Here is a 26863-nt window from a genome sequence, read left to right on the forward strand (position 1 = left end):
CCTCACTACCTATAAAAAACACAAATCCTTGTTTGTGAATGAATGCAAGCTGCTTTTATAACCAATCATGGCACCCACCTGTTCCCAGTTAGCCTGTTCCCCTGCGGCATGTTCCAAATAAGCGTTTGATGAGCGTTCCTCAACATTCTCAGTCTTTTTGCCACTTGTGCCAGCTTTTTTGGAAACATGTTGCAGGCATCAACTTCCAAATGAGCTAATATTTTAAGCAAAGCTTTCCAGTTCTAACGTTCAGTATCTTGTCCTTGCAGTCTATTCAATTGAATATTAGTTGATGCAAATCCTCCAAAATCTTGGGTTTTGTGGTACCAACACCAACAGGATGGCGTGGCTCAGTTGGGAGAGTGGCCGTGCCAGCAACCTGAGGGTTCCTGGTTCAATCCCCACCTTCTACCAACCTCGTCATGTCCGTTGTGTCCTTGAGCAAGACACTTCACCCTTGCTCCTGATGGGTCGTGGTTAGGGCCTTGCATGGCAGCTCCCTCCATCAGTGTGTGAATGTGTGTGTGAATGGGTAAATGTGGAAGTAGTGTCAAAGCGCTGAGAGTACCTTGAAGGTAAAAAAGCGCTACACCAATATAACCCATTTACCCACGTAGAACTACTACGTATAGCGCATGGTATTTGGGATCAGGCCCTTTGTAAAGAACATGCTAAAACCAGTCCAGTGTAGGCACAACTAACTTTGTGTTTTAGCATATTAGTTAAATACATAATCACATTTAATTCGAATATTAAAATTAGAACACAGGATTTCTCATAAAAGGTTCAAATTAAGTTCTACAAAAGTTCATTTGAGCAGAGGTGTGTTAGGGAATAAATTGCAGACCTCATAAACCTGAGATGATGTACAGTATTTAAAGAAAGAGAGTGAAACCTGAAAGCGTGTTCTTTCTGAGGCAAACGTCTGGTAGTGCAACATGGCTTCCAGCACTTTCTTATGGCCCCCAGGGACCAGGCACACTGCACCCAGAATCTCCAGGACAGCAACCTGTAGTCACAAAAAGGAGCTCACGTTCATTTCAAGAGTACAACAAAGAAGTCTCCACTTCATTGGTCTTTCATGATAGTGATGTGTAGTTCTGGTCTTGTCACCCCCTCACGGGTAGAAGGGCAACACGGCAGTGCGGTTGGATCAAAAGAGACGCCTACGCTGAACCAAAAGTTGCTTTATTATAAGATAGCATCATTATACAGGACTGCAGTACCTGGAGGAGGTCAAGTAAAAAAAAAAAAGAGGCACTCCTACCTTAGAGGAGCCGAACCAGTCATATATTCCTACAACCTGACCATGTAAGGAGATGTTTGTGTGTACGTGACCGGAAAACCACCTGAAAAGTTGACGTGAAGATAGTCAAGGAGTCTCTCCTCCAGGATGGCGCTATCGCTTTTGCATTCCGAAGTCTGAATTTATTGCCTCTTCTCGTGAGAGAGTTAACCCGGTCCACATGCGAAAGTCCGACTAGGGCTCCTTAAATTATTATGGACCATTATTTACTTAAACCTGGTGGTTGGCTTCCTCCAAGTTGAATATAAACATTCACCATATGTTGGACATAATATGAGTCAATTAATTCACTGCAATAGTTTATTTATATACCTTATAGCAAGCACGCTTGAAAAAATAGATTCAGAAAAAAGGTGCCCCACCCGTGTGCAGCTGGGATAGGCTCCAGTACCTTGGACACACGATCGAAAATGGATGGATGGAAATGTCATACCATTTTCAAAACCAACCATGGATTTCATTCCAGTGGTAAAGACAAAGTCATGAGCGGAGCGTAGTTGTTGTCATATGAATAATGTAAACTGTTGTGTTTTGGGAATTATGTTTGTTGGTTCTTTTGTTTCTTTTTCAATGTATTGTCAGTTGAGTTCCTCCCATTGTTCCGTCAAACTCTGCCCTGCTTTTCAGATTGCTCGGAGGTACACAGAGGGTTATTAATATCACTACTACGGATAACATTAACAGCAATTCCTCGTCATTGGTCTCAGCGAAACCTGGCTCAAACCAGATGAATGTTTCCTGCTTAACGAGGCATCTCCGCCAAACTATGTGAATGCACATATTGTTCGTCCCCTGAAAAGGGGTGAAGGGGTTGCAGTAATATACAATGAAAACCTTGAACTTACCCCTAACCTAAGCAATAAATATAAATCATTTGAGGTGCTTAGTATGAGGTCTGTCACACTGGTCGCTCAGGTGGGTGTGTGTGGGGTGGAGAGGGGTTTGGGGGGATTTCCTCATTTCAGCCCATTGGGTTGAGTTTTTTTCTTGCCCTGATGTGGGATCTGAGCCGAGGATGTCGTTGTGGCTTTTGCAGCCCTTTGAGACACTTGTGATTAAGGGCTATATAAATGAACTTTGATTGACTTTGATCGAGAGAGACCTGTTGAGAATTTGGCAATTTTCTCCATTTCTCCTGGCTGTGGAAGTTCCTGTTTATGCTCTCCAGACCATTTTTAGTTGGACTTTGTTTTATGCCGGTGCTTTGTCCTGGACGTTTTGCCACACTTTTTGTTTTGTAGTACCTTTGCCATTTCTTCTCTGATAGACTTTTAGATAAAACTGTTTTTGAAGCAGTTATTACTGTATCAGCCTCGCATCTTAGACCTAACAAACGTAGTGTTTAATGGAAACTATTTAATTGTTTGTGTGTTTCCTTCACAAAGCTAAGAGTAGCATTTTCTTTAGAAAAGACGTGAATATAACGAAATATCGTTATGTAAGAAATATCGTTACCCTATGTGAGTGGTCGACAACCAGTGGCTCCAGAGCAGCATCCCAGTTATAACTCAAAGTTCATCAATCAAAGTTGACATATATAGTGACTTAATTACAAATGTCTCAAATGGCTGCACAAGCCACAACAACATTCTCAGATCACTCATCAGGGCAGTACTCATTCTGCAGAGCTCAGAGAAAGTCATATTCATTGAGGGACTTTATTTGAACTGTGGCAGGATGAGCTTGCTCTCCAAAATCTAAACCACGGAATTGATCAACTGGCCTCTCAACAAAATTGACAAGATCTCGGGTTCAGGAGAACTTGTCTATCCTGTTGGAACAGTTGTTGCCGGACACACGATGGACTTAGGGAGAAGAGGAGTGCCGTTGCCTGGGTACCCTTTCAGTTGAGGACGTAGACGATATCTACCTTTGGAATCATGATAACAGGACATCTGCTGATTAGAGTAAGCATTGTCCTGATGTATCGACAAATTAGAAGTTGCTGGCAGTCTTCAAAGTACCCTAAAGCTGCAACATATGATTGGAGGATGCCGGCAGAACTGTGGGCACTCAGACTTTTGTGATTTTGTATAACATCGGAGCGTCTGCCCTGCAGGATGAAATTGAGGACCAGACATAGACGGAGTAACACGTTAGATTTTTTTTTAAATTCGCTTAAACATAACAATTCTAATCTTAATTGTTTTCCCTGGCTGAGACATGGCAAAGTTGTTTCTTCAAGATTCTCCTCGAGGACAGTGCAGCTAAGACGAAACAAATCAGAATCAAAATCAGTCTGAGGTGTACTCCCCCAGCGTCTACCATTTTCCCATATTTCATGGGGCGCCGTAAGTGGCTACCCATCACTGTTCCTCTTCTGTTCCTGTACAATGTTTGTAAATGCTCTTGCCCCCATGTACTGTACCTTGGTTTTAATGTTTTCAGTGGCAAGACTTTGGGCAATTGTATTGATGCTCTCGCTGTGTTCCAGGACATGAGCTCTGCCCTGGGTGTTGTTCATCAGAGCCTTGATGCATCCAATCAGTGACGTGTGGATCTGGGACTCAGCTGTCACATAGTCCATTGCCTTGAGGTAGTTCAAGATACTGGACAGGCCCTCCAAATCAATAAATGTTGTCACAAATCTGGCAGAGAGCAAGCAGAATTGAATTCAAACTTACCTACTGCAAATCAGACACAATAATTCATCCTCAGAAAATACATTTAAAACAATATTTGAACACAAATGAAGTTGACGTACCTCATAGGTTGTGTCCTCAGAGCTGTCTTAAGACCTTCTACAACCTTTTGCCGTCCTTGATCTTCCTTATCCTCCAAATCCAACACGGTCTTTCTCTGACAAGAAATAATAAATTAACAAAAGTATAAAGTATGTGAGTATCCAACACAGTCTTTCTCTGACAAGAAATAATAAATTAACAAAAGTATAAGGTATGTGAGTATGGGCTTCACGGTGGCAGAGGGGTCAGTGCGTCTGCCTCACAATACGAAGGTCCTGCAGTCCTGGGTTCAAATTCAGGCTCGGGATCTTTCTGTGTGGAGTTTGCATGTTCTCCCCGTGAATGCGTGGGTTCCCTCCGGGTACTCCGGCTTCCTCGCACTTCCAAAGACATGCACCTGGGGATAGGTTGATTGGCAACACTAAATTGGCCCTAGTGTGTGAATGTGAGTGTGAATGTTGTCTGTCTATCTGTGTTGGCCCTGTGATGAGGTGGCGACTTGTCCAGGGTGTACGCTGCCTTCCGCCCGATTGTAGCTGAGATAGGCGACAGCGCCCCCCTCGAACCCCGCGACCCCGAAAGGGAATAAGCGGTAGAAAATGGATGGATAAAGTATGTGAGTATGCTAACTCCTATAAGCCACTCTGTTAGCATATTGGCTGCACAGGGTTGAAGGTCTGAATCTTTGTTCCAGCGTGTCTATGTGAAGTGCTTCTTTTTCCCCGTGCGTGGGAGGGTTTTTTCCGAATACTTAGGCCTTAGACCACATTCCAAAAAAAAGCATTTTAGATTTTTGCAAACTGTAGATTATCAAAGTGTGTGATGGTAAATATAAATAGTAGTTTGGGCTCTGCCAGTGCATGGTGTACCCTGCCTGTCGCCCAAAGTCAGCGGTCATAGGCTCCAGTTTAGAGTAAGTGGTCACCCTTAATTGTTGGTTTTAAACATATGATTTGAAATTGTATGTTATTAGGAAGCGGAGAACAAGATGAGATAGTACAAACCATTTTAACCTAATAATGTAATGGATGTAATGTATGATCAGTGTCAGAACTTGGTCCGCGTTGCCGGCACTAAGTCGGACACGTTTCCAGTGAGGGTTGGACTCCGCCAAGGCTGCCCTTTGTCACCCATTCTGTTCATAACTTTTATGGACAGAATTTCTAGGCGCAGTCAAGGCGTTGAGGGGATCCGGTTTGGTGGCTGTAGGATTAGGTCTCTGCTTTTTGCGGATGATGTGGTCCTGATGGCTTCATCCGTCCAAAACCTTCAGATCTCCCTGGATCAGTTCGCAGCAGAGTGTGAAGCGACTGGCATTAGAATCAGCACCTCCAAGTCTGAGTCCATGGTTCTCGCCTGGAAAAGGGTGGAGTGCCACCCTTGCCAGACCTTGCCCCAAGTGGAGGAGTTCTAGTATCTCGGAGTCTTGTTCACGAGTGAGGGAAGAGTGGATCGTGAGATCGACAGGCGGATCGGTGCGGCGTCTTCAGTAATGCGGACGCTGTATCGATCCATTGCGGTGAAGAAGGAGCTGAGCCGGAAGGCAAAGGTCTCAATTTATCCATCGATCTGTGTTCCCATCCTCACCTATGGTCATGAGCTTTGGGTTATGACCGAAAGGACAATATCACGGATACATGTGGGTGAAATGAGTTCCTTTCGCCGGGTGGCGGGTCTCTCCCTTAGAGATAGGGTGAGAAGCTCTGCCATCCGGGAGGAACTCAAAGTAAAGCCGCTGCTCCTCCACATGGAGAGGAGCCAGATGAGGTGGTTTGCGCATCTGGTCAGGATGTCACCCGAACGCCTCCCTAGGGAGGTGTTTAGGGCACGTCCGACCGGTAGGAGGCCACGGGGAAGACCCAGGACACGTTGGGAAGACTATGTCTCCCGGCTGGCCTGGGAACGCCTCGGGATCCCCCGGGAAGAGCTAGACGAAGTGGCTGGGGAGAGGGAAGTCTGGGCTTCCCTGCTTAGGCTACTGCCCCCGCGACCCGACCTCGGATAAGCGGAAGAAGATGAATGGATGGAATGTAATGCCCTTTTGTCAATCATTCATGTCGTCTCAAAGAGTGTGTCTCTATGAAGAGGTTAAAATGAAACTGTACTCACAACAGCCATGATTTGGAGCATGTCAATATAATATTCTGGCCAGCTGGTTGATGTTTTAGTTTCTTCCGTTTCCTGAAATGCAAACACACATTTTAGGCATAAAGTCATGCAATATTGTATACCTAACAGGATTTTGTGGCAACTACAATGGTAAATGGTACAGTCAGTGGAACACAAAATAATTCAATGTGGGAAATAGTAGAGAGAGGAAAAAAATATAAGAGAAGAAGTTAGAAGACATGAACAGGAAGAAGTTAGAAGGAGATAAGTAAGTAAGTCAATTTGCTGTACAAAACATAGGTGAAGGAAAACAACAATTCAATGAAAACAAGAGGGGCAACTTCATTAAAAAATGATAAAAAATGATAGTAAAAAGGTGCAATAACTAAAATCTTTACTAAAACGAGAAGATTTCAAATATATTCTTGAAAGTGTCAACACGGTCAAGATCACGAAGAGACTGGTGCAAGTTGTTCCAGAGTCTGGGAGCTATAGCCTGGAATGCCAGGTCTCCACGGGTTTTAAAATGGGTTTTTGGGATCTTTAGAAAACTTAGGCCCAAAGACCGGAGTCTGCACCCTGAAGAGTAGGGGCATAAGAAGTCAGTACTGTACTGAGGGGCCCCACCATGGAACACACGCCAAGTCAGGACTAAAATCTTCAACTGAATTTGACTGGAAGCCACTGAAGACTGGATCAAACGGGGGTGATATTGACTGGTCTGGGTGCACTGGTCCAAAGTCTGGCAGCTGCATTTTGTACCGTCTGAAGACTCTTTAGAGTTGACTTGTTGAGAAGAGTTAAAGGAGAATTGCAATAGTCAATACCAGATGAAATGAACCTGTGAATGACCAATTTTGACAGCAAATTACTCACTTTAGAAATATTTTTCAGGGGATAAAACCAGTTTTTGGTCAGTTGATGACAGAGACCCTCCAAGGACTTGGATTGATCCATCACAAGCCCAAGGTCTTTGAGGCTGCTTTTAACAGATGCAACCAGAGCACCAAGGGAGTTCTTGATTGGGGGATCTTTTTATCGAGAGCAATTATATCAAAGTTTCCATTTTGTTAAAATAAATTTGGAGGAAATTTGAGGACAATCAGTTTTTGATACAGAACACGCATTCCAAGAACTCAGATAAAAAAGTGAAACTCTGAATCTTGAATATCATCTGCATAGAAATGATAAGAAACATTTTTTACACGACTGATCAACCATCCATCCATTTTTCTACCGCTTGTCCCTTACGGGGTTGTGGGGGTGCTGAGGCCTATCTCAGCTGCACTTGGGTGGAAGGCGGGGTACACCCAGGACAAATCGCCACCTCATCACAGGGCCAACACGGATAGACTGATACAACAAAAATAAAACAGGCCCCTGAACACTCTCAAAGGGCTAAGCAGCAACCACAACATTTTTGTAAAGTTTCTAGAAGACACGGGTTAATGGAATAGACTTTAGTATTGGAAAGGAATATAGGCATGTATGTGAGGGAGGAACAACAGAGGCAACTCTGGTTCACACTTCAAGTCAGCAGGGATGCAACTTTAATGTAGAGTGCCCCAGTCCCCTTGTGTCCACGTGATCCAAACAGTGTAGTGACGTGTGTATTCAATTGTCCGTGTTGTACATTTGATGGCCGTGTGATGAGTGATGAGCCAAGAAGATGCCAACGAGGAATCATCGAACAAAAAAACGTTATTTGTTTCAGCGAGCCTCAGACTGGAACTGAAGTTCCAGGAGAAATAGTGGGCCTGATTACTCCTCCGATGTCTTCTTGGACAACTGCCAACAATACCATTTACACGAAGACCCTTAGTCTTTGTAGTTCTAGCCTTGGGCCCGGTCAGTCTGGCCAGTCAGTCTTTTCCAGACATTATTCCTTTGATCAGTCTGAGTCGGGTGACCTCCAACCCCTATCCTCTTCTACTACCTGTGAAGGCTTCCTACTAGATGTTGCTAATTGTTGCCTTATTATCACTTCTAAAATCAAAACCTGGATTCCAGATGTCATGGGGGTAAGAGCCACAACTCTCGAGAGAGCTTTTGATGGACATGTGCACCTTTGAAGTTATCTAAGGGCTTATGTCTTTAGTATAATAATCATCTAAAGCAGGGGTAGGGAACCTGTGGCTCTTTTGATGACTGCATCTGGCTCTCGGATAAATCTGAGCTGAGACTGTTGAAAATAATGTTCAAAATATAAAACATGGTCATGCATTTGAATCCATCCATCCTTTTTTCTACCGCACTTGTTCAAGAAGTTGCAATAAGGGTAAGAAGTGATTTATTTGATATCGGTTAGTTTCTTGGGGGTATCTTCAGACCACCAAGCACCGACATGAGAGCCTGTTTCAGTGCTACAATATTTTTTTATTTTTCAACAAGTCTCTCAGTTGCTTTCCAGCAATTATCTTTTTCCTCTTTCGTTGTCGCTCGCACTCTGGCTCCAGCCCTAACCCCCGTCTCCCCTCCTGGCTGCTGCTTATAAATTAGATAAAAAGGCCCAGTTGGGCCTTCTATGCACCTGTTGCTGATTTCGAGGCTGGTCCTGGCCACAACCCGCTTCGCTGCAGTCCCGCAGGCCACGCCCCCTCTAGAGTTAGCTTCAGAATAACAATGTTATTACAAAGAATAAGAGACCTGTTATAATCTAGAAATGTTGGTCTTACTTAAAAATGCACGTGTTCAGTTATTATACGGCTCTCACGGAAATACATTTTAAAATATTTGGATTCTTGGCTCTCTCAGCCAAAAAGGTTCCCGACCCCTGATCTAAAGGATTCTGTGACCAAATACAGAGCTCCCAATCATATCAGTAAATGGTACACGGTATAGGTCACCTCATCTGTAAGTATGTCTTTTTGTTGATGTAATTCCATTTAACTGATTGAATATGCAAAAAGTGTCGGACCAGTGTCATTCTCCCTGTGATCGACACAAACACAAGTCCACAAATAATTTGGTAACCCCCCCGACGTTGGTGAAAATTGCCACATGTGTTGCTTCTTACCATCTTCTTACTCCAGTAAAGCTTCCATTTTTTCTCTGCCGGTAGCGCAAACATGCGAGCCCTGTGCTCCTCTGTGAGGTCCAATTCATCCTTGGAGGCGGAAGAAAGAAGTTCAGAAGAAAGTTAAATTGTTATGAAGTATGTCACACAACACCCGGGTGTGCACTCACCACCAGCTCAGTGAACATGGAGTCCAACTCTTCAAGGGGTGGCATTGGCAAGCTCGGCTCCAGAGCTGCAGTGTTGGTAGTATCATGGCAGTGGGTGATTTCCGGTTGGTCACTACTCTTGAAACAGCAAGAAAATAAGGTGGAAAGGATATGCCGGTGTCGATGCGGACCCTGGGAAGTCATGGTCACTGCCAAGGTCTGGTCTGATTACAAGTATTGACTGAAAGTAAAACAGAGTTGATGCTTATTGGGTTTTTACTTTTGACCATTATTTGTGTGAGTTTAAAAACGAGTCACATGAATAGTCTTCCTATTCGAGAGAAAATAAAAATGTAAACTTGAAATTCAGGAATATGAATCCATCTAACATCGATCAGTACATCGACATTTGAAGTTCATCCATGTTTGATTGTGGCGGTCCGCTCCCTGTATGATCGTGTCAAAGCTTAGTTTACATTGCCGGCAGTAAGTTGGACCCGTTTCCAGTGAGGGCTGTCCTTAGTCACTGATTCTGTTCATAACTTTTATGGACAGAATTTTTAGGCACAGTCAGGGTGATGAGGGGATCCGTTTTGGCGGGATTAGTTAGGTCTCTGCATTTTGCAGATAATGTGGTCCTGATGGCTTCATCTGGCCAGGATCTTCAGCTTTCACTGGATCGGTTCTCAGCCGTGTAATGAGAATCAGCACCTCCAAGTCCGAGTCCATGGTTCTTGCCCGTAAAAGGATGGAGTGTCATCTTCGGGTTGAGTAAGAGATGTTGCCTCATGTGGTGGAGTTCAAGTACCTCGGAGTCTTGTCCTCGAGTGAGGGAAGAGTGGATGGTGAGGTCGACAGGCGGATCAGTGTTTTGATCCATTGTGGTAAAGGACGATCTACTAGTCAATCTACGTTCTCATCCTCACCTATGGTCATGATCTTTGGGTTATGACCGAAAGGACAAGATCACGGGTACAAGTGGCTGAAATGAGTTTCCTCTGCCAGGTGGCGGGTCTCTCCCTTAGAGATAGGGTGAGAAGCTCTGTCATCCGGGAGGAACTCAAAGTAAAGCCTCTGCTCCTCCACATGGAGAGGAGCCAGATGAGGTGGTTGGGGCATCTGGTCAGGATGTTACCCAAAGGGAGGTGTTTAGGGCAGGTTTAGCCACGTGGAAAACCCAGGACACATTGGGAAGACTATGTCTCCCGACTGGCCTGGGATCCCCTGGGAGGAGCTGGACCAAGTGGCTGGGGAGAAGGAAGTCTGGGCTTCCCTGCTTAAGCTGCTGCCCATGCGACCGGACCTCGGATAAGCCGAAGGAAATGGATGGATTCAATATCAGCACTCATGTTTGCTCGCTTCGTGTTGGTTTTGTCGTGATTGTCACTAAATTAAAGCGTCAGCAATGAGTAACGTTGATAAAATCAATGAGCGTGTGATGCCTTTACTGAGTGGGCGCAAAAACAAAACGCTGATCTCCCAAATCTAAGCGGTCCGCGAGAGCAGGAAAGGCTAGCAAGATAGTAGTGCAATGGTGAATAGAGCCACAGAACGATGAAGTGAACATGAGGTAGTACATTCACAGTGATTGATTAGTTCTGGGTTCTTTCACAGCAACAGGTCTGAACCTCTGTGACTGTTTGGCGTTCATCAGAGTGATAGAAACTGTTCTCATGACTTTTGGCATACAGGAATTTTTAATTATATACATTTTAGGCCAGGTGTCGCCAACCCATCGATGGTGATCGACCACTTGATCTTTGGGACCCATCCATCCATTCATCCATTTTCCACTGCTTGTCCCCTTCGGGGTCGTGGGAGATGCCGGAGCCCATCTCAGCTACAATTGGGCGGAAGGCAGGGTACACCCTGGACAAGTCGCCACCTCATCGCAGGGCCAACACAGATAGACAGACAACATTCACACTCACATTCACACACTAGGGACCATTAAGTGTTGCCAATCAACCTATCCCCAGGTGCATGTTTTTGGAAGTGGGAGGGGCCTATCCCCAGGTGCATGTCTTTGGAGGTGGGAGGGGCCTATCCCCAGGTGCATGTCTTTGGAGGTGGGAGGGGCCTATCCCCAGGTGCATGTCTTTGGAGGTGGGAGGGGCTTATCCCCAGGTGCATGTCTTTGGAGGTGGGAGGAAGCCAGAGTACCCGGAGGGAACCCACACAGTCACGGGGAGAACATGCAAACTCCACACAAAAAGATCCAGAGCCCGGGATTGAACTCAGGACTACTCAACACCGTCGTATTGTGAGGCACATGCACTAACCCCTGTCCAACCATGTTGCCTGATCTTTGGTACCATACATGTCAATTGCAAAAATATTAGAAAACCAAAAAAATTAATTAGTGAACATTGCTCCAAAGTACAAATTCATATATACAAAAGTAAACATTGACATGTGCAAAGGCAGTAATAAATGATAAAACAAGATGGCAGCCAAAGAAGGACTTCTCCGTTTACCCCCTTTTCATCACCCAGGAAAAAACCCCCATATGAACCGTTGATTTTACTACTTTCATCCATCTATCCTTTAAGTATGGATGCTTATAAAAAATGGTCTTTCAATATGCATTTTCTTCTGTTTGGGACGTTCCAGACACGTGGCTCTGCTGCAGTGCTGTGAGGGACCACCACCTCCCTGCCGAGCCTCAGATGCGCTACAAAATAGTTTCTGTCGCCTATAGATAGCGATTCTATATTGCAGAAAAGGTAGAAGTAAAAACGTAGTTGACGCAGGGGTAGATCTTGCTTTGGTTTTTGGCTGAGACCAGGGCTCTTGGGCTGGAAAAGGTTGGAGACCACAGATCCCTTGCTGGGAGGTTATTCAGGAAATTGTAGTATAGGGCCCAGAAATTGCTGCTACGGTACTGTTTTCAGGGCAATACAATAATTGCAAGTGGCCTGTTCAGTTTGTCTTGGAAGACTTATAGAGTACTCATCGGAGTAGTCTTCATCAGTTCTAGTCTGAGCCAGTCCTGGGCATGAGGTTAAAGTGCATCCGGCAGTGGAGGCTCCTCTATGGGGTCTTGGGGCACTAGGAGGTTAACCCCTGTACTACTGTTACCCCAGGTGGCCCTTGGCTAAGGCCTAGTACCTGACTGCCCCCTAGCCAGGGATACAGTGAAGACCTCAACGGCGGAGCGGGCGGAAGACGGTAGATGTAAGAACTACCACAAAGGCTGCGATGGCGGAAGAAGGCACTCCCACATCCATGTGGGCCCAGTTATGGGGAAATAACAACCCAAGACCTCAACGGTGGAACAGGCGGAGGATGACTGCGGACACTATGGAGCGTCACAACTGCTGGGATGACAGCTGAAGGCTGCAGCAGAAAAGGGTCTCCAGTCTTCTTGGACTCCACGCCACTGGTCCCTGACCCGGATCCGTCAAGGATGGTGTGGTGACTTTCTGTACACCAGTTTCCCCACGTTAAACAAAGTCACGCACAGGCATCCTCAATAAAGGGATACCCCCCTACCAGGAGGATCGTCATACTCGTTTCGAGTGACCGCCGATGATGATGAGTCTGAGCACTTGGTTCCACTGCCCAGGTCCAAACTATTTGGCCTAAGGGGCGGCTGCACAAGTCGGAATAGTTTTGTTCTTTTGTAGTGTGGACGAGATTAATAGCTGCATCAAACTATGTTAACCACAGAATCAAATCATACGTACTCTGTCCATCCATCCATCCATCATCTTCCGCTTATCCGAGGTCGGGTCGCGGGGGCAGCAGCCTAAGCAGGGAAGCCCAGACTTCCCTCTCCCCAGCCACTTCGTCTAGCTCTTCCCGGGGGATCCCAAGGCTTTCCCAGGCCAGCCGGGAGACATAGTCTTCCCAACGTGTCCTGGGTCTTCCCCGTGGCCTCCTACCGGTTGGACGTGCCCTAAACACCTCCCTAGGGAGGCGTTCGGGTGGCATCCTGACCAGATGCCCGAACCACCTCATCTGGCTCCTCTCCATGTGGAGGAGCAGCGGCTTTACTTTGAGTTCCTCCCGGATGGCAGAGCTTCTCACCCTATCTCTAAGGGAGAGACCCACCACACGGCAGAGGAAACTCATTTGGGCCGCTTGTACCCGTGATCTTGTCCTTTCGGTCATGACCCGAAGCTCATGACCATAGGTGAGGATGGGAACGTAGATGGACCGGTAAATTGAGAGCTTTGCCTTCCGGCTCAGCTCCTTCTTCACCACAACGGATCGATACAACGTCCGCATTACTGAAGACGTGCTCTGTATCGAATCTTATCGAATCATTCTGTTTTAAAATATATAATTTTTCTCTATTTTATTATATTATATCAAATCAACGTTTACTCATTGAACTAGTGGTTGGAGTGTCTGCCCTGAGATGGGTAGGTTGTGAGTTCAAACCCCCGGCCGAGTCATACCAAAGACTATAAACCTCCCTGCTTGGCACTCAGCATCAAGGCTTGGAATTGGGGGTTGAATCACCAAAAAAATCATTCCGGGCGCGGCCACCGCTGCTGCTCACTGCTCATCTCGCCTCCCAGGAGGTGAACAAGGGGATGGGTCAAATGCAGAGGACAAAGTTCACCACACCTAGTGTGTGTGTGTGTGTGTGTGTGTGTGTGTGTGTGTGACAATCATTGCTACTTTAACTTTAAAACTTAAAAAAGCATGCTCTGTTGCATATCAAATCACGCACTTTCAAAACCGCAGTAGCGAAGAGCAGCCTTGTGCATAAAAGTCCATCACCACACCAAGTTTACCAGGAACTTTATCAATACTCTTAACAAACTTTTCTCTTCGTTTCAATGCATTTCACTCACTTTACTTTCTGTGAGGAGAGAGGGTGACCAGGACAGCAGAGAAGATCATCGGTCGCCCTCTGCCTTCCTTAGAGGACAACGCTCAATCTCGCCGCCTCGGCGGAGGAAAGAAAATCCTGGCCGACAGCGCCCGTCTTGGTCATGGCTTCTTCAACCTGCTGCCTGCAGGGAAGAAGTTTCCGTCACACAACAGCAGAAGAAGCAGAGTTCAAAATGGTGGTGCACCGAGCTTGTGTGTTGGATGTGAGAGGCCTCACTTGTTGCTACTTTTGTGTCTTTTTGTAAACTTTATCATCATTGGCCAAACTTGTGTTTTAAACTGACATTAAACATTAAACACCATGGAGTTTATTTGTTTTTTTTTCCCTCATGTCAGAAAGTTTTTGCTTTCAAAAACATCTTCATGTGACGCAGTTATTAACCCATTTCAGCCGTTCCACTGACACAGATTCGGTGACCACAGATGAGGCGCTAGCTGCCCAAAGTCGGGACCCAGGGTGGACCACTCATCTGTGCATCAGTTGGGGACTTCTCAAGATGATCTCCTGCTGGCCCCACTATGGACTAGACCCTCACTTTTATGTTAGATCCACTATGGACTAGACCCTCACTTTTATGTTAGATCCACTATGGACTAGACCCTCACTATTATGTTAGATCCACTATGGACTAGACCCTCACTTTTATGTTAGATCCACTATGGACTAGACCCTCACTATTATGTTAGATCCACTATGGACTAGACCCTCACTTTTATGTTAGATCCACTATGGACTGGACCCTCACTTTTATGTTAGATCCACTATGGACTAGACCCTCACTTTTATGTTAGATCCACTATGGACTAGACCCTCACTTTTATGTTAGATCCACTATGGACTGGACCCTCACTTTTATGTTAGATCCACTATGGACTGGACCCTCACTTTTATGTTAGATCCACTATGGACTAGACCCTCACTTTTATGTTAGATCCACTATGGACTGGACTCTCTCACTAATATGTTAGATCCACTATGGACTGGACCCTCACTTTTATGTTAGACCCACTATGGACTAGACCCTCACTTTTATGTTGGATCCACTATGGACTAGACCCTCACTTTTATGTTAGATCCACTATGGACTGGACCCTCACTTTTATGTTAGATCCACTATGGACTGGACCCTCACTTTTATGTTGGATCCACTATGGACTGGACCCTCACTTTTATGTTAGATCCACTATGGACTAGACCCTCACTTTTATGTTAGATCCACTATGGACTAGACCCTCACTTTTATGTTAGATCCACTATGGACTGGACCCTCACTTTTATGTTAGATCCACTATGGACTGGACCCTCACTTTTATGTTAGATCCACTATGGACTAGACCCTCACTTTTATGTTAGATCCACTATGGACTGGACTCTCACTATTATGTGAGCTCCACTATGGACTGGACTCTCTCACTAATATGTTAGATCCACTATGGACTGGACCCTCACTTTTATGTTAGACCCACTATGGACTAGACCCTCACTTTTATGTTGGATCCACTATGGACTAGACCCTCACTTTTATGTTAGATCCACTATGGACTGGACCCTCACTTTTATGTTAGATCCACTATGGACTGGACCCTCACTTTTATGTTAGATCCACTATGGACTAGACCCTCACTTTTATGTTAGATCCACTATGGACTGCACTCACTATTATGTTAGATCCACTATGGACTGGACTCACTATTATGTTAGATCCACTATGGACTGGACTCTCACTATTATGTGAGATCCACTATGGACTGGACTCTCTCACTAATATGTTAGATCCACTATGGACTGGACCCTCACTTTTATGTTAGACCCACTATGGACTGGACTCACTATTATGTTAGATCCACTATGGACTGGACTCTCACACTATTATGTTAGATCCACTATGGACTGGACCCTCACTTTTATGTTAGACCCACTATGGACTGGACTCACTATTATGTTAGATCCACTATGGACTAGACCCTCACTTTTATGTTAGATCCACTATGGACTGGACCCTCACTTTTATGTTAGATCCACTATGGACTAGACCCTCACTTTTATGTTAGATCCACTATGGACTAGACCCTCACTTTTATGTTAGATCCACTATGGACTGGACCCTCACTATTATGTGAGATCCACTATGGACTGGACTCTCTCACTAATATGTTAGATCCACTATGGACTGGACCCTCACTTTTATGTTAGACCCACTATGGACTGGACTCACTATTATGTTAGATCCACTATGGACTGGACTCTCTCACTAATATGTTAGATCCACTATGGACTGGACCCTCACTTTTATGTTAGACCCACTATGGACTGGACTCACTATTATGTTAGATCCACTATGGACTAGACTCTCACTATTATGTTGGATCCACTATGGACTGGACTCTCTCACTATTATGTTAGATCCACTATGGACTGGACTCCCACTATTATGTTAGATCCACTATGGATTGGACTCCCACTATTATGTTAGATCCACTATGGATTGGACTCCCACTATTATGTTAGATCCACTATGGACTGGACTCCCACTATTATGTTAGATCCACTATCGACTGGACTCCCACTGTTATGTTAGATCCACTATGGACTGGACTCCCACTATTATGTTAGATGCACTATGGACTGGACTCTCATACAATTTTTTTAGATCCACTATGGACTGGACTCACACTATTATGTTAGATCCACTATGGACTAGATTCTCACACTATTATGTGAGATCCACTATGGACTGGACTCTCTCACTATTATGTTAGATTCACTATGGACTGGACTCTCACACTATTATGTGAGATCCACTATGGACTGGACTCTCTCACTATCGTGCTAGATCCACTATGGACTGGACTCTCTCACAATTATTTTAGATCCACTATGGACTGGACTCCCACTATTATGTTTGATCCACTATGGACTGGATTCTCACACTATTATTTTAGATCCACTATGGACTGGACTCTCACTATTATGTGAGATCCACTATGGACTGGACTCTCTCACTATTATGTTAGATCCACTATGGACTGGACTCTCTCACAATTATTTTAGATCCACTATGGACTGGACTCCCACTATTATGTTAGATCCACTATGGACTGGATTCTCACACTATTATTTTAGATCCACTATGGACTGGACTCTCACTATTATGTGAGATCCACTATGGACTGGACTCTCTCACTATTATGTTAGATCCACTATGGACTGGACTCTCACTATTATGTTAGATCCACTATGGACTGGACTCTCACTATTATGTGCGATCCACTATGGACTGGACTCTCTCACTATTATGTTAGATCCACTATGGACTGGACTCTCACACTATTATGTTAGATCCACTATGGACTGGACTCCCACACTATTATGTTAGATCCACTATGGACTGGACTCTCACACTATTATGTGAGATCCACTATGGACTGGACTCTCCCACTATCATGCTAGATCCACTATGGACTGGACCCTCACTTTTATGTTAAACCCAATATGGACTGGACTCACTATTATGTTAGATCCACTATGGACTGGATTCTCACACTATTATGTTAGATCCACTATGGACTGGACTCTCTCACTATTATGTTAGATCCACTATGGACTGGACTCTCACACTATTATGTTAGATCCACTCTGGACTGGACTCTCAGACTATTATGTTAGATCCACTATGGACTGGACTCTCACTATTATGTTAGATCCACTATGGACTGGACTCTCAGACTATTGTTAGATCCACTATGGACTGGACTCTCACACTATTATGTTAGATCCACTATGGACTGGACCCTCACTTTTATGTTAGACCCACTATGGACTGGACTCACTATTATGTTAGATCCACTATGGACTGGACTCTCATTATTATGTGAGATCCACTATGGACTGGACTCTCACACTATTATGTTAGATCCACTATGGACTGGACTCTCACACTATTATGTTAGATCCACTATGGACTGGACTCTCACACTATTATGTTAGATCCACTATGGACTGGACTCACACTATTATGTTAGATCCACTATGGACTGGACACTCTCACTATTATGCTAGATCCACTATGGACTGGACTCTCACGCAATTATTTTAGATCCACTATAGACTGGACTCTCACACTATTATGTTAGATCCACTATGGACTGGACTCTCACACTATTATGTTAAATCCACATAATAGTCTGAGATCCGGGGATCCCCACATCTGCGGTCCCCTCCAAGGTTTCTCGTTGTCCCATTGGGTCAAGTTTTTCCTTGCCCTGATGTGGGATCTGAGCCCAGGATGTGGTTGTGGCTTGTGCAGCCCTTTGAGACATTTGTGATTTAGGGCTACAGTATATAAGTAAACATTGATTGATGTAAAACCCGCCAACACTTTATTTATACATCATGACCTGAATATCAACCAAACGTCCGCAATGTTGTTATTTTAAGTGCTGACACAAGCAGAATACTTCTGAGAGGTGCAATGATGACACCACAAAGTAGTCCTCTGCTGCCTAACTGTGAGCCAGTCAGTGTCTTGCTGCCACCTCATCACGTTATTCTGGATTATAAATCATGCCTTTCATCTGGATAATAGGAGGATTTAGCCATAGATCTAGAAGTTGTTCATCTGTGACATTCAGTTTCACAACAGAAGACGGAGTCTGCAGGGAGTGACCTTTTTTCATGAATAATTGTTCATCTTAACAGGAAGATATGGACATCCTATCAGTCGTCATCAGAGTGAGAGCAGACATTGTACACTAAGAGATTTTTTTTATTAGGAACCGATTGTCCCTTTGGGACAGAGGACCCTATTGTATTTCTAAGGTTTTATTATTATTATACCGCCGCCTCTTTGAGCTGTAATTTGACCTCCTTTACACGCTTGAAAACTCACCAAATTAAAACACACATCAGGACTGGCGAAAATTGCCATCTAATCAAAAAACCAAAACCCAAAACTCAAAATTGCGCTCTAGCGCCCCTTAGGAAAAATCACAGACACAACTGCTCGTAACTTCCGTTAGGAATGTCGTAGAGACATGAAACAAAAACCTCTATGTAGGTCTGACTTAGACCTACATTTCATAGACTGACCTCCTTCAGCAAAAATCAACCGGAAGTTGGCAAAAAAAACCTTCAAAACACAAGTTTCCTAAAAAATGTAATTTTTGCCTCTTTTAGCTGTAATTTGACCCCCTTAAAATGCTTCAAAACTCACCAGACTGGACACACACATCAGGACTGGCGAAAATTGCGATCTAATGAAAAAAACAAACCCCAAAACTCAAAATTGCGATCTAGCGCCCCCTAGGAATAAAACACAGACAAAATTGCTCCTAGGAACAAAACACAGACAAAACCGCTTGTAACTTCCGGTAGGAATGTCGTAGTGACATGAAACAAGAACCTCTATGTAGGTCTCACTTAGACCTACATTTAATTCATTGACATTCTTATACCACCTCCTCTTTGAGCTGTAATTTGACCTCCTTAAAATGATTCGAAACTCACCAAATTTAACACACACATCAGGACTGGCAAAAATTGCAATCTAATAAAAAACCAAACCCCAAAACTCAAAATTGCGCTCTAACGCCCCCTAGGAATAAAACACCGACAAAACTGCTCTTGGGAAGAAAACACAGACAAAACTGCATGTAGGAATGTCGTACTGACATGAAACAAAAACCTCTATGTAGGTCTCACTTAGACCTACATTTAATTCATTGACATTCTTCAGCAAAAATCAACAGGAAGTTGGCGATTACCCCTTCGAAACAAAAGTTTTGTAAAAACCTGTCACATTTTTTCAAACATTATCTCCTCTCAGCGCGTTTGTTGCGTCGGCTTCAAACTCGTACAGAAAAGAGATCGAACCCTTCTGATTAAAAGTTGCGCAAAGAGCTTTTCTAACTGCTCTGGTTTTTATTTTACGAGCCTTCAAAGAATCACTGCGCTGATGCTGCTGCCGTCTCAAGATGGCCGCTTAAAAGCAGGAAGCACCAGCGTGACCACACGATGCAGAGAAGGTAGGTAATGTGCGGGTAAAGATATGTTGACTGGGTGAAAGAAGGAGGCATCAGTTTGACACCAGGATACAGAGAAGGTAGGTAATGTGCAGGTAAATATATGTTGACTGGGTGAAAGAAGGAGGCATCAGTTTGACACCAGGATACAGAGAAGGTAGGTAATGTGCAGGTAAATATATGTTGACTGGGTGAAAGAATGAGGCAACAGTTTGACACCAGGATACAGAGAAGGTAGGTAATGTGCAGGTAAAGATATGTTGACTGGGTGAAAGAAGGAGGCATCAGTTTGACACCAGGATACAGAGAAGGTAGGTAATGTGCAGGTAAATATATGTTGACTGGGTGAAAGAAGGAGGCATCAGTTTGACACCAGGATACAGAGGGTAGGTACTGTGCAGGTGAAGATATGTTGACTGGGTGAAAGAAGGAGGCATCAGTTTGACACCAGGATGCAGGGAAGGTAGGTAATGTGCAGGTGAAGATATGTTGAATGGGTAAAGACAGGAAACACCAGCAAAAGTCGGTCCCGTCCATCACTGCTTGCAGCTTTAATTCTGTTTGTAGTTCCTATTTCTTGTTTAGCGCTGAGCAATACTGCTCCATGATGCTGTAGTGTTTCACTGAAGCTGGATTTGTTTAGCAGAGCTTCTAAAACTTGTAGATCATCCTCCTAATCGATCCAGGATCAACAATATACGGTTGTGGATCATCATTGTTCCAAATGTAATTGTTCGTCTGTTTGACTAGCAATGTTGTTGATGGGGAAGGGATCTGCGGTTCTTAACTGTACGTCACAGCAGATCACGTGTCTGGCTTTCTCTTCATCTCTCAAAATGGCTCGGGAATCTCCATGAGATTGATACTGTTTCGATCATATCTATTAGCTCGCAATGTAAGTCTTTAGGTATCATAAATCAGATCCAGAATCCACTCGTCTTTCCACTCTACTGCTACTTTAAAGTTCGCCTGTGTCCAAGAACCTAACAAAATTTCTAAAGATTTGGTGATATCGATACTGAATTAATTCTCGGAATCGTTACTATCGTAGTTGGCGTGGATCCGCCCACCGCTGTGAGCTCTATCTCTATCTTAGCTGTTAGCGTCTCCTATAAGATTAGCCACCAGCTTGTTTGCGGAGATTCTCGTCTTCAGTAAAGCGAGCTAACGGAGCGGGCACAAAGACAAACTGTCTGGTGTGATACCCGGTCCATGGTTCTACACCGGATTCACCTAAAATCAGGCTTAGCTACATGTAGCTAGGCCTTGTAGCTTAACTACATTTTTCGGGAGCTTAATTACTTTTTGGATTTTGGATGAGTAGCTTTTCCTGTAGCTAGGTAGCGGAAAACTGAAAATCTGAATGGCCCGCATGTGGCCCACGGTCCATATTTTGCCCGGGTCCATCAGAAGACCTGGAGTATCCAACACAGCAACACAACCCTGGGACACAGGAATTCAATGTAAACAATAATTTAAGGATCAGAGAAAACCATTCCTGTCCTTTGTCCCTTTGATCATCTGAACTTGGGGCCAACCCAGTCACTACTTTAGCATCTGAACCAGCAGCCTCACCTTGGATCCCAAGGACATGAAAACTGGCACGAGCCTCAAACCGCAAAAACCACATCTCACGTGGAGTGAACGTGTTTATGGCCTGTCATTAACTGAACATACAGTAGCAAATATTCATATGACCGACTTTATTCTAGTCTGAGCCAGTCCTGGGCATGATGTTAAAGTGGAGGCTCCTCTAAGGGGTCTTGGGGTACTAGGAGGTTAAGCCCTGTACTACTGTTACCCCAGGTGGTCTTTGGCAAAGGCCTAGTACCTGACTGCTCCCTAGCCAGGGATACGGTGAAGACCTCAACGACGGAGCAGGGTGGAAGACGGTAGATTTGAGAACTACCACAATAGCTACGATGGTGAAAGAAGGCTGCAGCAGGAAAGGGTCCCCAGTCGTCTTGGACTCCATGCCACTGGACCCTGACCCGATTCTGTCAAGGATGGTGTGGTGACTGTCTGTGCACCAGTCTAAGTCACGCACAGGCATCCTCCATAAAGGGATACACTCCTACCAGGAGTATCGTCATACTCGTACGAGTTTCCAATCATTTCTACAACTCTTTTTTTTTTTTTGTGATATAGTGATTGGAGCACATACTTGTTGCTCACATAAAGAACATTCATGTAATATTTGCTTACATGTCCCTTGGCAAGTTTCACTGCAAAAAGGAGTTTTTGGTAGCCATCCACAAGCTTCTGCTTACATTTTTCACCACAAAATTGCTGCAGTTCAGCTAAATCCGTTGTTTCTCTGACATGGACTTGTTTCTTCAGCATTGTCCACACCTTTAAGTCAGGACTTTGGGAAGGCCATTCTAAAACCTTTATTCTAGCCTTTCCTTTAAAACTTTTAACGTGTGTTTGGGGTCATTGATTTGTTGGAACACCCAACTGCGCCCAAGACCCAACCTCTGGGCTGATGACTTTAGTTTGTCCTGAACAATTTGGAGCTAATCCTCCTTACTCTTTGTTCTATTTAAAGCAGCAGTTCCATTGGCAGCAAAACAGACTAGGGCATAATACTACCAGCTCCAGTGAGGGTTGGACTCCGCCAAGGCTGCCCTTTGTCACCCATTCTGTTCAGAACTTTTATGCACAGACTTTCTAAGTGCAGTCAGGGTGTTGAGGGGATTAGGTCTCTGCTTTTTGCAGATGATGTGGTCCTGATGGCTTCATCTGGCCAGGATCTTCAGCTCTCACTGGATCGGTTCGCAGCAGAGTGTGAAGCGACCGGGATGAGAATCAGCCCCTCCAAGTCCGAGTCCATGGTTCTCTCCCGGAAAAAGGTGGAGTGCCATCTCCGGGTTGGGGAGGAGACCCTGCCCCAAGTGGAGGAGTTCAAGTACCTAGGAGTCTTGTTCACGAGTGAGGGAAGAGTGGATGGTGAGGTCGACAGGCGGATCGGTGCGGCGTCTTCAGTAATGCGGACGCTGTATCGATCCGTTGTGGTGAAGAAGGAGCTGAGCCGGAGGGAGAAGCTCTCAATTTACCGGTCGATCTACGTTCCCATCCTCACCTATGGTCATGAGCTTTGGGTCATGACCATAGGACAAGATCACGGGTACAAGCGGCCCAAATGAGTTTGGGTCTCTCCCTTAGAGATAGGGTGAGAAGCTCTGTCATCCGGGAGGAACTCAAAGTAAATCCACTGCTCTTTCACATGGAGAGGAGCCAGATGAGGTGGTTCGGGCATCTGGTCAGGTGTTTAGGCTACGTCCAACCAGTAGGAGGCTACGGGGAAGACCCAGGACACATTGGGAAGACTATGTCTCCCGGCTGGCCTGGGAACGCCTCGGGATCCCCCGGGAAAAGCTGGACGAAGTGGCTGGGGAGAGGAAATTCTGCTTAGACAGAATTCTGCTGCCCCGCGACCCGACCTTGGATAATCGGAAGAAGATGGATGTATGTTTGGAGGAGAAAAGGTAGTATTATGCTCTGGGCCTGTTTGGCTGCCAATGGAACTGCTGCATTGCAGAGAGTAAATGGGACAATGAAAAAGGAGGATTAGCTCCAAATTGTTCAGGACAAGCTAAAATTACCAGCCCGGAGGTTGGGTCTTGGGCGCAGTTGGGTATTCCAACAGGACAATGACCCCCAACACACCTCAAAAGTGGTAAAGGAATGGCTAAATCAGACTTCATCTGACCACAGAAGGAGTTGTAGAAATTATTGGAAACTCAAGACAGCCATGACATGATGTCCTTTACAAGTCTGTGTAACTGTTTGACCGCAACTGTACATAAATACATACATACATACCTAAATATATACATATGTGTGTGTGTTTCAAAATTAAGTGCAACCTTACATGACTTTCTGAATGCCAGATCCAGTACTTACCTTTGTACTGTCATAGTTTGCCAGGTGCGGTCAGAAGAGGTGAGTTGCCCCGACTCCAAATTCCTGTCTTTCACACATCCATCAGTGAGAAATGACCAACTTACAACAACTTCCCTTGCGGATCATTAAAGTTTATCCAGGTCTAAGTCTTCTCCAGTCCAGAGTTTAAAGCGAAGACCAGTCGGGATATAAGTCCAAGAGACGTGTCCGAAGTTCCACGTAAGAACTAAGTCTATGGACAACACAGGACTCCTTCCTTATCAGTCCGATACGACTTCTACTCTCCACATGTGGCGATCTGAGTGGAAGCGCGTTGCATAATGTTTTGGAACAGTGCGATACTATGCGGGGAGCGCAGAACACACATTACTGCATTCCTCGTTCAGGTAGTCACACCCTGATCTCAACCTTTCACGTTTCAGATACTTGTGTTCACAGTCATGTTGGGGGGGGGGGGGTATTTGCTTGTTTTGGGCCTGTATCAAAGCACCGCAGGGTGAATACCTGAAACGGTTGGTCCGATTTATGGTAAAAATACATCACCAGATGTCCATTCCCGAGATAGCATACCACGATACGGTAACTTAGTAGAATATTGCAAATGTATTGGGTGGTCTTGTCAATACACAAACATGAGAAATCGATATCGATGGCGGTCTATCATGACGGTTCGGTATGTGCAGTTGATCATTGATTGTTATCAGTCAGACCCACCAGCAAATGTTGCCATGTTGCGATTAGTGTTGGCTTGATACCACTTTGAATGTCTGAAACTGGGCAATTATTTTAACTTGGGGCAGTCTGGGTGGTCGTATGGGGCGAGGGAACAATTCTAATTCTAAGGGCCCACATAGCCCCTAGTTGCCAAAACGATATTATATAAACTGAATGAATCCAAGTTAAAACTGCGATAAGTTGGCGACTTGTTCAGGGTGTACCCCGCTTTCCGCCCGATTGTAGCTGAGATAGGCGCCAGCGCCCCCCGCCACCCCAAAAGGGAACAAGCGGTAGAAAATTGATGGATGGATAAAACAAAGCCACAAGTCATATGATATTCTAAACATAATCATTCCAAAAACTGCCTTGGCCCCTTCTTAAAAAAATGGTTTGGTCCACACAAGGGTTGTCCCGATACCAATATGTTGGTACCGGTACCAAAGTATACTTTTCTAAATAAAGGGGTCCAAAAAACATCATTATTGTCTTTATTATAACAAAAAATGTTTGGGTACATGAAATATATCTTTATTTTTGTGAATGAGTCCTTAAATAAAATAGTGAAGATACTAGACAACTTGTCTTTTAGTAGATAGATAGATAGTACCTTATTGATTCCTTCAGGTGAGTTCCCTCAGGAATATTAAAACCTCAGGAAAATTAATAGTAGTAAGTAAACAAACAAAGACTCCTAATTAGTCTGCAGTAACATATTATGTCATTTGTACACCTATTATTTTATACACATTATGAGGGACAAACTGTAAAAAGTGATTATTGATCTACTTGTTCATTTTCTGTTAATATCTGCTTATTTTCTGTTTGAACATGTTCTATCTACACTTCTGTTAAAATGTAATCACTTATTCTTCTCTTCTTTGATACTTTGCATTTGTTTTGGATGATACCACACATTTAGGTATCGATCCGATACCAAGTAGTTACAGGATCATACATTGGTTTTATTCAAAGTCCTCATGTGTCCAGGGACGTATTTACTGACCTTATAAACGTAATATCAAATTTAGGATTTTTGTGACGACAAAAAATATCGACGTAATCATAGCAGTATCGACGAGAGGCGCTCTTGTATTTGGTATCATTACAGTAGATGTAAGGTGTAGATCCACCAATGGCGTTTGTTTACATTGTGACAGCGGTGAGCTATTGTATCCTCCTTGCATGTTTAGCTAGTCCTCCAGTACACATAGTATCATGGTACTTGACTAGTACTGGTACATGTAGTATCATGGTACTTGACTAGTACTGGTACACGTAGTATCATGGTACTTGACTAGTACTGGTACACGTAGTATCATGGTACTTGACTAGTACTGGTACACATAGTATCATGGTACTTGACTAGAACTGGTACACGTAGTATCATGGTACTTGACTAATACTGGTACACATAGTATCATGGTACTTGACTAGTACTGGTACACATAGTATCATGGTACTTGACTAGTACTGGTACACATAGTATCATGGTACTTGACTAGAACTGATACACGTAGTATCATGGTACTTGACTAATACTGGTACACATAGTATCATGGTACTTGACTAGTACTGGTACACATAGTATCATGGTCCTTGACTAGTACTGGTACACATAGTATCATGGTACTTGACTAGAACTGGTACACGTAGTATCATGGTACTTGACTAATACTGGTACACATAGTATCATGGTACTTGACTAGTACTGGTACACATAGTATCATGGTACTTGACTAGTACTGGTACACATAGTACATGGTACTTGACTATTACTGGTACACATAGTACATGGTACTTGACTAGTACTGGTACACATAGTAAATGGTACTTGACTAGTACTGGTACACGTAGTATCATGGTACTTGACTAGTACTGGTACACGTAGTATCATGGTACTTGACTAGTACTGGTACACATAGTACATGGTACTTGACTAGTACTGGTACACATAGTACATGGTACTTGACTAGTACTGGTACACATAGTATCATGGTACTTGACTAGTACTGGTACACATAGTATCATGGTACTTGACTAGTACTGGTACACGTAGTATCATGGTACTTGACTAGTACTGGTACACGTAGTATCATGGTACTTGACT

At 44.3% G+C, this 26863-nt stretch overlaps 1 protein-coding gene across 4 annotated transcripts in view; it reads right to left on the reverse strand.

Annotated features, from left to right (window-relative positions):
* LOC133542295 (disheveled-associated activator of morphogenesis 1-like) overlaps positions 1–26863 on the reverse strand; it is a 92204-nt gene that overhangs the window by 38686 nt on the left and 26655 nt on the right. For 2 of the 4 annotated variants that reach the window (XM_061886290.1, XM_061886293.1), the window contains exons 1-8: positions 24040–24373; positions 14073–14234; positions 9286–9505; positions 9116–9205; positions 6100–6171; positions 4011–4105; positions 3675–3894; positions 896–1009 (exon numbers count right to left, since the gene is read on the reverse strand). In XM_061886290.1, coding sequence (XP_061742274.1) covers positions 896–1009; positions 3675–3894; positions 4011–4105; positions 6100–6171; positions 9116–9205; positions 9286–9468 — 774 coding nt within the window. In that variant the 5' untranslated portion in view covers positions 9469–9505; positions 14073–14234; positions 24040–24373. Of the gene's footprint in view, positions 1–895; positions 1010–3674; positions 3895–4010; positions 4106–6099; positions 6172–9115; positions 9206–9285; positions 9506–14072; positions 14235–24039; positions 24374–26863 lie in introns of those variants that run through there. The other 2 variants (XM_061886291.1, XM_061886292.1) reach the window with 2 other exon arrangements.

This window comes from Nerophis ophidion, linkage group LG24, assembly GCF_033978795.1.
Source record: "Nerophis ophidion isolate RoL-2023_Sa linkage group LG24, RoL_Noph_v1.0, whole genome shotgun sequence".
In the NCBI taxonomy this organism is placed as follows: Eukaryota; Metazoa; Chordata; class Actinopteri; order Syngnathiformes; family Syngnathidae; genus Nerophis; species Nerophis ophidion.